General features: G+C 40.3%; 1 protein-coding gene across 2 annotated transcripts in view; it reads left to right on the top strand.

The window, feature by feature from the left end:
• The window catches only part of map1ab (microtubule-associated protein 1Ab), a 75,386-nt gene extending 68,379 nt beyond the window's left edge, over positions 1 to 7,007 (top strand). For both annotated transcript variants that reach the window (XM_081607753.1, XM_017305223.2), the window contains 2 exons: positions 1,341 to 1,573; positions 2,545 to 7,007. In XM_081607753.1, the coding sequence (XP_081463879.1) occupies positions 1,341 to 1,573; positions 2,545 to 2,700 (389 nt within the window). In that variant the 3' untranslated portion in view covers positions 2,701 to 7,007. The remainder of the gene's footprint in view (positions 1 to 1,340; positions 1,574 to 2,544) is intronic.
• The last annotated feature ends 5,173 nt before the right edge of the window (positions 7,008 to 12,180 follow it).

Raw genomic sequence — 12,180 nt, 5'->3', positions numbered from 1 at the left:
CAAATTATTTCCCAGGGAGAGTTCAATGCTGTTTTCTGTTCATGTCTTTTGATAAATAAATCAGATTTGTGATTTCAAAGTACTGCATTGGACTCAAGGCCTTTCCTCAAAAACTCTCTACATTGTGAAGTGCTGATTGTCACGCCATTAAAGACAAAAATATACCAACTTGTTTGTCATTAAACCTATTCCAGCAGTCTTTTGGTATCAGTAAGCATAGATTGCTGCTACATCAACGATGTGAAGTATAAAAGGGTTCTAGAAGAAGTCTTTGGTAAAACACTTCAACAACATCCATTTTAGTAGCTCTTCAGGGAATCTTTACAAACAGAAGACTTTCAAGCTTCTACTACAAGAACCAGATAATACTGTGATTTTTTTTCTGCGACTCCGATGGGTATATATTTTTGACATACCATTTTATATTAAAACATATATATAAACTACTGAAGTAGTTTATATTTCAAAACTGATTCTCTGATTCTTTTACATTTTTTATGATTTTTTTAGAGATGCCGTCTCATTTTCATTCTGAATGAGTCAGATTTACTTCCTTACACAGCAATGTTTGATTTAGACATTTTTATTTAGCACTCGAAAGCAGGAAAATGTTTATTTTACAATACATTATCTCTATCATCAATAAATAGTTACTCAAAGTAGAGTACTCTTATTGTTTATAAACTCATATAGGAAGTATACAGCATACACAAAATAGAATTACAGGATTCTTTCAACACATATGAGCCTCAAACTTATTCATACCTCCAACAGATTTAGATTTTATCTGTCTTCTGACTGGAAGTGGCATTACTGTTTCAGAGAGGCCCAGACACGGTCCTGATTTGAAACCAACAGGGAATATATGAAGTGAGTTAAAAGTTTAGGGTGATGGAGCTCATCACCAGAGATGTGCAAAGCTGGTCAGCAATCATAATCTGACGCTGTAATCCCAATAATGATTTTTTTCGTTGACATTAAGAAGTGCATAAATAATGTTCAACATGCCATTTTAAAAAGCTACTTTATGATATTTTTTCCCTTTAAAACTGTATACTCCTTTTATGTTGTTTTATGATCTTTTGAGAAATGGTCGTCTCATTTCCTGTCAGAGAGAACCTTATTGGTTGAATGTAAAATGTTTACATTTAAACTTCTCAAAAGGTTGGAAGTTGTCTATTTGGCTGCAGTGACTCAGAAAGTCTAATCGGCTTGGTAGTAAATGTAGCTTATATGATGTATTTCTCTGAGGTTTATATGCAAATTGGAAGTAATTAGTTCAGTTGATAAATGAGCTGCTCTCCTTCGTTCCACCACTGTGTGTCTTCCCTCATATCCAGGAAACAGCTCCCAGAAAACTAGTACAGCCGTTCCCCCGGGACCGCCCGTGTATGTGGACCTGGCCTACGTGCCCAACCACTGCAGTGCCAAGAACGTGGACCAGGAGTTCTTCAAGAGAGTGCGGGCTGCTTACTACGTGGTGAGCGGGAATGACCCGGGAAGCGGAGAGCCCAGCCGTGGAGTTCTGGATGCTCTGCTGGAGGGGAAAGCTCAGTGGGGCTCCAATTTACAGGTATCTGAAACCTTCACACGTTCGACAAGAACACATGGAAACTGCAGTGTTTGCAACAGTTAAAACTCTTTCACATCTCGTCATGTAATAGTCTCAAATCTCAAAGTGTCTTATGTGATAAACCAGCAGAATAGAGCATGATTTGAACTTGAAAGTGAAATGGCAACTTTTTTTTTGCTAAGTGCTTATTGAGCCAATCTCAGAGAGACAATAAGTTCAGTCTGTAGTGGAGACGCACTGATCCGATATTAATATCTGTATCGGTCCTGACTGATATTGAAAAAATATTCTAGATCGAGTATCGGTGATAATGTGCCTGATCCATAAGGGCGGATCTTTTCAGTCTAATTCTATGCTTTGTACATCATGCTTTATTATTTAGTTTACATTATCTTTACAATTCTTAATTGCACTTTCTGAGCCATTTGAAAGAAGTTTTGTGGTAGTTTATTTTTAACATGTTTGACCAAACCTATTGTTTTTGTTCAGTTTCATTTTCTCTATTATTTATTTTTGCATTATCTGTTATATTCCTAATTGCACTGACTGAACAAATGAAACTTGTTTTTACGTGTTTGACCTAGCTTGTGAAGCTAGGTGTGTATTTCAGTGTGACCCTGTGGTGCAAAGTTGGAAAATAAATTAGTAATTGACTACATTTATGTCTGTGTTTAAAAAAAAAGAAAAAATGTAATTCAATTCAGCAGAGTTTTTCTGTATCGGATCGCTATGGGCCGTTACTAAACCACAGATATGTGTATCTGTATCGAAAGTGGAAAAATATGGATCAGTGCATCCCTCATCCATAGATATCAAAATCTGCAGCTTCATTTTGAGTTGTTGGACTCAAGGAAATTTAAACTCATTGAAATTCTTGGTCGTCATATTGACTAAAACGTCCAGATACTTTGCAAAGCGCCGAACATTCCCTCCTGTTCCTTTCATTGAACAATCCAATTGTGCTGTGACAGGTGACAGTGATACCGACTCATGACACAGAGGTGACCCGGGACTGGTACCAGCAGACCCACGAGAGACAGCAGGACCTAAACATCATGGTTCTGGCCTCCAGCAGCACCGTCGTCATGCAGGATGAGTCGTTCCCCGCCTGCAAGATCGAGTTCTGAGCTTCATCCGTCCCCCGACCCACTCCTCCATCACCGCTGCCCGTCTCATCCCGCCGCCGTCCCCTCTCATCGTCCGGATTTTGAGCGAGAGCAAGCAGCGCTCGACGCTCCTTCAAAAGCTTCTCACTGTAACAATCAGTCGCTGAAAACTCCTAGGCCTGTGATTTGTAGTAGTTGGGGTTAGCACGCAAAATAACGCTTGTGAGTTTCTTCGCTGACCTTCACGGTTTTTGAGCTTCAATCCCTTTCAAGAGCATCTAAAAACCCAACCACTGACAAGCACCGATTGGAAATCTGCTCCCCCCAAAAAAAACACCTTTGAGATCTAAATGAAATCAGAATTTTCCAACATGACTTGCTTTAGCAGTGACCCGCTAACAGACTGCACAGCCACCGTTACCATGAACACATCATTCAAAGCTCTCTTGTCCCTCCACGACACAACACGTCCTTTTCCAATCCAGCTCTCAGCTCAGTAGCATTTGTATGATCTTAATAACGACACAAATAGATGTTTTGTGACTAAAACTGCTCCTACCCGTCCTCTGTGGTTGAAGTTGTAGGAGGTTCCGCCCTCTGTCGGCTCTTTTTGAAACTTTTTTTTTTTCCCTTGGCTTTCACAGCTTAGCTGCTGCATGATGCTTGCATTTGTAGCTCCGATGGTTTCAGCGAGCTGCATAGGGTTAATTCTCTCTTTAGTCAGCCCTCGGGTGTTGATAGGTTACTTCAGTCTTCGGCTGTCCGTGCTCAAGTGAAACCCGTGTAGGCGCCAGGCAGAGGAACGCTTCGACTTGATTCACGTGACGCTTCGTTAAATCTATGCGGTTGTCTTTGTTGCCGTATTTCTCCAGTACGCGTTAAGAGTTATTGTTTATCAGCGCAGTCAATTTCAAACGAAGTGAGAAGAAGGTGAAACATTGTCGTCGTCTCCTTATGTTCAACCACATTAAGCCATTTCTGTCAATACAACAGCAAAGCGATGTGGGGGGGAAAACAGGCGGCGACCTGTGACAAATGTAGCAAAGCTCTTCTGTGCGGCCCCATCACTGGTAACAATATGGCGCTGGAAAATGCAATATTTGTATGATTGGGTTTATTTTACAAGAAAAACAAACGTGTGAAGGGTGCTGTGGGAGGCTGCTTTTATTCTACGTGCCTTTAGGTGGGGCTTTCAGAGAGCGGGGGATGTTTTAGGGACATGTCAGCCCTTTTGAAGCAGAGCCACAAATGAGGGCGAGTTAAACCGATACAACTTTCAAATAACCGATTATTCAACACACACTAAAGCCGCAGTTGGAAAATATCAGACAGAGTTGACTGCACAAACTTTTCTAAAACAAAAGAGCTGAATTTTCCAACCCAACATTTACTTTTGAACCTGGAAATATCAGGTTGGATCCACGTCGTCGTGGAGAGGAATGTCAGACCAAATGCAAACGCACTTTTCTGAAGCGGGAGAGGAGAGTTTAAATGTTGAGTTTTGTTCGTCGTTAAGGTGCAGATCGTCAGTGTCGTCACAGGAGATAATTCATTTGTAGTGTCAAAAAATATGCAAGAATGTGATGTTCCCTCCCCTCAACCATAACGACACGAAGCAAAATCTCTATAGAAAATAACTGCGTGTTGTAATTCCCAGGAAATGTTATAAAGAGCATGAATGATTTTTATGTGGCTGTACCGGACACTGTTGAAATGCAGGAATGTGTCAGGTGTAGAACTGTGTGTGTGAGCATAGGCCGGACATTTTTAATTATACTAAATTATTTTTCTTCTTTGTAGGCCATTACATTTCTGTTAGAGCACTGCAGATTTCTTTGCTGGTTCACAACCAGATGTTTTAGAATAGCATTATTTTAACGGATATGCAAGTTGTTTGGAGAGTTAAAGAGGCACTTTAATTTTTTGCTTGAATAAGAATTACATTTCAACCAATATTTTGCCTTCCATTGTTTAGATTTTTTCCTTTTGTCTATTATTTGTTAAAGATTGATTCAAACCTGAGCTTTGAACAGGAAGCAGTGGTGTTTCTGGCACTAATGTCACCCCGGACAAGCCCCCAAACTCCACATAAACAATTCTGCAAACCCAGTATTTAATTTCGTAACCCTTCAGGAAGTAAAATTGTTGTTGATAATAGTTTTGGGCGTCACAAGTTGAATTTTTATCCATCATGTTTTTTGGATTTGTCTCAATCAAAGGGAGTCCCGACGCCAAAAAAGCATTGAAAGGATAACTGTCCTCACAAATATAACAAAGTTTCATAAATTGCAAATTATGTTCTTCAATAGATTTGGTCAGTCAAAGTGTTTTGAATGACTATGTTTAAATATGGTCACCAGCCTTTTAAAAACAATGAAGTAACCTTTTAATTTAAAAACCTGTCACTAACCTCAGCCTCAGTTGCTTGTACTTTCTGGCATTGTATACATATTTCAGAACACCAGGGGGTCCCACTCTCCATTGACTGGATAAGCAAATAAGCACAAGAAAACTAATTTTTATTCCTTTTTGAGTGCTTTAGGCATCCCCAAGCCATGCTACTCTGGGTGGAGAGCCACATCACCCACTACTGCCATCAAGAGCTATTATTTAAGCAACCTTGTTGTTGTCACAGCTTTTACATTTTATAAACAAGAAACTATTCTTGGCTTACAAATTTTTAATCATCTCCACAGAAGGCAACGCATCGTTGCTACCTCATGCTAGCAGGACACCAGTGCCAATTTCTTTTGCTGTAAAACTGGCTCATAACAGCGCTCTATACCTCATCTTCCAAACCTGTGTGCTCCATCTGCTGTTCTTTAGTCTTAAATCAAAGATGGCTGATGCATAAGCTCATGTCTTTTCATTGTAACCTTTGTCTCTACTTGTGATGCTTCAGAAAAAAAGACAGATTATTTTATCCCACTGTTGGTGAATTTGTTATTTTGATGCCAGTTGAGGAAAAAAAGGAAAAAAAAAAAAGAAAAAAGCTGGGGACGCACAAATACACTGTCTTAGTTTGGAAGGAGCTGGTTTACTGGAGGGCGCAAATGAAGGGTCAAAAACAATACCTGAATGTCTCTGAGAAAAGGTCGTTTTCACTGCTTATTTTGAAAATGTGATTAGTTTGGAAGAAAAAGCTGCTTTTTTTTGTTTTTAGTTAATATGGATGGTTTGAGTTGTTGCAATGATTTGTTGTGAAAATATTGTGTTTTAAGTTGGCAGATTCCAAATACTCGGCCTTGGGGTTCTCCAGGCTGTCAGAGAATGCTGTGAAATGCTCAATAATGACCTGTACACCCTCACAGGAGCAACAATGCACTGTACAGGAGATCTGTTTTCTTCTTCTGAATGTAGAGTGGGTACGACCACATGAATGCTGCTGGATTAAAAACAAAATGGGCAAAAAAAAATTATTTTTTTTTCACCAATTTAGATAAAAATTAAAGGTAGAGAATAGATTTTCTTTTTTCTGGTTAAGGAACAACAAAACCTTTAAACTTATTTTTTTTTCCCACTACAACCACGTGAACTACTCAAAATAAATGACGAATAACTAATAACTGCAGCTGCAACTTTTTCCTGAATATGACTTGAAACACATGCAGACTCCAAACCCATACAGACGGAAACAGAAGAGCCACATGTTCTATTAACCTACCGAACCCAGATCTTTACACATCGCACCGAACGAACAGACCTGACAGAAAACTAAACTACCCTGTCTTATGAAACCAACGTCAGTGACAAGCTCATACAAACTCCTGAAACAACACAAAAACACCGTCAAGCTACAGAAAGGATGAACAAAGTGCATCTTTCGGTTCTGTGTCACGTCCATAGCTGCATTAGAAGATTTCAGAATCAGCATCCGGTGTCATCTGTCCATCTAATCTCTCTGCATGTGATTTATTTAGTTATAATCCTGAATGTAACTGTTTAACATGAAGATAATTTTAAAAAAAAGACAACGCTATTTTAAAGAGGTATATTTGAGGGAAAAAAAATGCTTATTGTCTTAACTGGTACTGACATGAACTACAGTAATATAATCTTGGGCTGTGCTTTTATTGTTTGCCCTATAACATGTTGTTAAGAAGACGCTGTATTGGTAGTTCTGTTTGATTCTCTCTCTTTCTCTGGTTTTTTTTTGTTGTTTTTTTTTGCATTGTATTAATCTTGATTCTGTTTTTTTTCCTTCCTATGTGCAATATCAAATATCTCTCTGTCTCTTTAAATCTGACTGGTAAAACTAGAACTACTGCAGATCCATTGTAAAAGGGAAACAGCCTGGTGATCATCAATTAAACTACATTGAAATCAAATCCGTGTCTCCATCTGTTCTGTTACGCCGCTCTTTTTATACGTCTAAGGAGAGGTCATAAATAGGAATTGAATTTTTAAAAGTAATTTCAACATGGGGGTGGGGAAAAGAGCGCACTCGTCTTCTGTAGCTCCTCTGACATTGACTTGGTCGACTCTTTCCTTGAGGCCTGCCCTCTTCGCTCTGGAACCAGACCCCGCCGTTAGCTCCATTGGAAAAATCTGGATAAACAAATTCCAGAGAAAGTAGTCATTGTTCTATTTTGGTCCGCCAAATGGGTTTTTCCATCCGCTGCTGCGTTCCTGGCTGTGCCATGCGTAACCTTGGCCACAGGGTATTGTTTTTACGACTGGGAGCAGCTGATTAGCATCTCAAAAGCTCAAATAATAACTGAACCACAACCCCAAAGCAAAGCAGAGGAGCTGAAAATGGGGCTCCGTGGACGCGGAGCAGAGAGAGGAGGAGGTTCAAACAGTCTCTTCCGTCCGTCACAATGGACAAGGATCATAACTAGGGCTATAAGGATTCCTCGAATGAGTCGAGTACCTCGATTATTAAAATTCCTCGAGTAAAATGTATCTGCTTCGTGTTCCGCCCGGATCATTATTTGTGGTGGGCACTGGGCAGCGCTCTCACTTCTGCCTATGAGTTGTGAAGTGCTAGCAGATGGTGTAGGATTGTTGGGCGTTTGGTCATGGTTTTGGGCAAATGAGCATTGTTGAATTGCGTGATGGTTGGACTGCAACAGCTTTTCTGCTGTCGGAACCACGCCAAGACGGTTTTGGAGCGAATTGTAGGAATAGCGCAGAGAGAGAAAGATCCGATTAATCGTAAAAATATTCTCTAGAGTACTCGATTATGAAAATATTTTACAGTAGCTCTAATCATTACCTTGAGTCCCAACATCTCATTGGCCGGGTTTCTAGCCATTCAGCTAGACACAGATTTAAAGACGAGTGGCTAAAGCAAATGATACGGATTAGCAACCACGAGTGTCATCCAGCTCATGGCACTATGGAATATCATCTTTACTTCCAGGATAATGAGCTGTTAGGATGTTATGAGACACGAGGTCTCTTCAGATTCACTGCAAACGGAGATCCTTCCTGCCTCACCATCATCGACAACTCTGAAGATCCTTTGATCATCTGGTTATACCACCATTAAAGATAAAGTTTTTGTGAAATGATTCGAGTCCTATTCCCTACACATATGTAGGGGTTCTGCGCCTGCAGCATCAGTTGTTGTGGAGCGGTAAAAACACCATCTGTGTTTTCATCAGATCATCTAAACCACATGCGCCATGTCATTTTATATCCCCCCTCTCCCCCCCAAGCGTTTTATAGACCCATGATTGACTTAAAATAGGTTTTAAGCACGAATTGACTACAAACTACATCTCCCATAATGCATTCCGATTGTTGCCAGCCAACATTACGGCTTTTCGCCACTAGAGAGCAGCAGAGTCACCTCAAGCTGCTTATTGATTTTCCCAGCGAATAAAACTGAGACGTCGACAAGCTAACATGAAAATGTCCAAGAAAAGAAACTTCGATTTACAAGCAAGACTGTGAATGAAGATGTGTGAGTTGGTGTCAGGGCGGCAGGTCGCGCTAGACTTTTTTTGTTATCCGTTATCTTGACCGACAACATAAAACAAATCGGTCATGTACTATTTTTATCCGTGAAATTACAATCATATTAACATCGGCTATTTAGCCGCATTTTATGCAGTTTAGTTAATATTCACCGTGAATCCAGATCCCATCACAAATTAAGCAGATAAATGTATCTACATTTTTCTCCGTAGTGACAAAAACCTCTGACTGAGGCCTCAATAACTTTTAATAAGTTAAATTAAGCGGCTTCAATTAAATTAGCATCACTTCACCCGCTGGGGTCTGAACGCACTTCCTCCTGGTCCCCATCTGCGGAAAAATCTGCGCTAATTCATCAGTCAGTCTGACCCAAACAGATCAACTGAACTCTGTCAGTGTTTTGCCCTGTGTGCGGTCCGGTTTGCGCTGTTACCTGGATTTTTTTGTTGTTGTTGTTTTGCGTGTTTTCGCTTCTCCGAAACGGACAGATGTTCAGATGTTGCGTCTGCAGCTCCTCCAGAGCGCCGCTCTCCTGGGTAACATGCATCAAGGCTCCATTTGTTAAATTTTCTGGATGAGTTACTTCCAGCGGTTTTTAATTCTTTGCAGCGGCGGATCCGCGTCCGCAGCGTTTGAGCAGCGGACTGCGCATGTTACAGTCTAATTAACTTCTGCGTCGTCATTTATTCCCTCAAGATAAATTACCGGCTCCTCAAATAGATCAACACAAAGTTGAATTCTCTTTAGTTTTCTCTGGGCTGTGATGGAGACTTGAATTTAACGCGCCATTTCAACCAAAGGTCTTGAATGCGCTTCCTAACCAGACGCTCCAAAGCGTCATCTAACAATATGAGGTGTTTAATCTATTTTTAACATTGTATTTTCATACATTTATGCTAGGGCTGCCCAAGTCTAGTTTCCCAGAGCTGCTATCTGCAACTTTAGATGCGTTCCTCATCTAACACACCTGGATCATCGACTCATTATAAGCCTCCACAGAACTGAGTTGCTGCTGATGAGGGAAGTCAACCTTTAGTCTGAGGTGTTTTAGCAGGGATGCATCTAAAAGTTGCAGCCTGGAGGACTGGACCTGGACACTCCTGATTTATACCGTCAATGTGGCCCGTTGAGGGTCAACATGCTGAAGTGACCCTCGGTGAAATTGAGCTCGACACCCCTGATCTAAAGGATGAGACGAAGCAGATCAGGAAACACGATTATGGATGCAAAATGTTTGCGTTTTCTACAGAGATCCACGATTTTTACTAAAGTCTCCATTTTGAATGTCTAAGTGCTCGTTTTATGTGCGAAGTCTGTAAAGAAAAACTTCTCCATACTCCCATATTTAAATGAAATACTGTGAGGATCCCTGATTGGTGCCAGGACAGGAAATAACTCATCAGAATGACGAGCAGCGGCTCCCATTCAACGTTTCCTCCTCTTCAGTTAATTCACCAGACAGAATGAAAGTCAAGAGTTTAAGACATAATTGCCTCTTTAAAAAAAAAAAAAATCATTTTTATGCTCCAATGAAACAAAAGATGGAGATAAAAGTTGAGAGGGAGCTTTTAATGAAATTCAACAGGCTGAAGAATAATTTTACCTTTCTATCATTATCTGTAACCCTGTAATAGTTTAGTGACCGAAGAGGGGAAAAAAAGAACATTTTAACTTTATAATAATAGAGAGAGCGGCTGAAAGGGACGAGACTGAAAGGAACTGGCTCAGATATAGGAAAGGAACATTTCTCAATTTAGGGTTTTACGTCTTTAGTTGATGCCGACAGTTAAAGGAATATGTAACATTGCTTGATGGCCGTCCATCAGTGACGTTTACACTAATATTTTTTTCCAACCTCTTGATCTTTTTATCAAGTTACAAACACAAACTTTAATGCGTTTCAGAGCAGCGTTTCCATCATTGCGTAATTTGACATTTTCAAAAATAAATCTGTGTAGCGAGGCCTGATTTTAAAAAAAAATTGATGAAAAGTTTTTGCCATATGAGGAGGTTTTTCGGACTAAATCAGTGTAGTCAGCAAACTGCGGTGGGAATACTTTTATTTTTTAGCATCTCACAAGTCACATGATCAATAACAGGATGTTACTGGTGGCGGAAAAGACGAAGAAGATGGCAGGAAGTGGTAGGAGGATGATGGCGCAGCATGTTTTTTTTGTGTGTGAACTTATATCTTATTCAGGTGTGATTTTAATCGATGCTCTCAATAAATGGAAACACCTCAATTTTGAAATTGTATTTTATTTTTGTCAACATTTGCAGAATATCAGTTTTGTGCAGATTTGAGATGGAGACACAGGTAACGATGCAGAGTTTCAAACAACCAGCTTTAACGTCTTGGGGAAACAACTCGAGCTCAGTCAGTCTGGATGGAGACTCACAAAATCCATTTTAAACTTCTGACACTTTTTTTTTTTTTTGGTCATTGGGTCTGAACTTTGTTGGCTATTCTAACAATTTAATTTACTCTAATTATGTTTTTCAGTCCCCATCAGGTTTTCTTCCAGGATTGCCCCAAACTACTTCACTTCCTCACAGCATGATGCTGCCACCGCCATGCTCTGCCGTCTCTTCAGGTTCACGCCCTCCTACGTAGTTGGGGTGATTGGTATTTTTGGTGTGATTATGTGGATTTAAGTTCATACATAATATCGAAAAAAATTCAAGGGGTACGTATATTTTTTCAAAGCTTTAAAATATTTGTGAGTCACTATGATATATGATGAGGTATTTATAAAAGCTCAAAGCTTTTTTTTTTTAGTGCGTTTTATTTCCTCAGTTCACAGAGTTTGTTCACCCTGCACCTGTCCTGGCGGCGTTTCTCAAATGGAATCAGCTTTTGATAAGCCTCTTACAATCCATTCTGCTTTAACAAAGTGCTCTTCACCCTGGTGGGAAGCGACCGCTCTTTGATTAGGCTTTTCTAGACGACCTGCTGGAAAACAGCAGTCACCTCGTTAAGGGAGTAAATTAAAGAAGCTGCGATGCTAAACGTCGAAGCAGAACGAACACGCTGCCGTGTTTGTGTCGGAGATAAAAAGTCTCCTAGACAGAATGACATCAGGGATTCTTTTCTTTTTTAACTTCCTGTGAGTCTGCCGTCTCTGTCTGTCCGTTCAGGCCCTCAGGAGGAGTCAATTAGATGTGGGGGTGTCCCCATGGCAACGCACAGGAGCAACAGGGGAAGGCATGAGTCATCACTGTTGTTAAAGGAGATTTAGAGAGGAGGAGGAGGTAAATGGGGTGAGGCAAGAAAGATGTAGGAGGTCCACTCTGTTCTGTTGGTATGGAGGGTGGGAGGAAAAAAACAGCTAAGGGCTGAAATCAAAAGCAGTTGAGAAAAAGTTGAGAGGATAAGATGGCAGGAGAAAACAACAGAAAAGACGCAACACAAGTAGAGAAAGAGATTAAACAAGAGGCAACACACGTGGAAATGAGAAAATGTTTATATATTTGGTAGACTCTGTCATCCATTTGCCAATAGGGACGACGTTACGCGTTTAATGTCAGAAGCAACAATAAGCTACTTAGAAGGAAAATATTCAGGTTCATAACGCC

Source organism: Poecilia reticulata, chromosome 6 (assembly GCF_904066995.2).
Source record: "Poecilia reticulata chromosome 6, P_reticulata-male-v2, whole genome shotgun sequence".
Taxonomy (NCBI): Eukaryota; Metazoa; Chordata; class Actinopteri; order Cyprinodontiformes; family Poeciliidae; genus Poecilia; species Poecilia reticulata.
The sequence above is the reverse complement of the archived record's forward strand: the minus strand, read 5'-3'. Positions and strand labels throughout refer to the sequence as shown.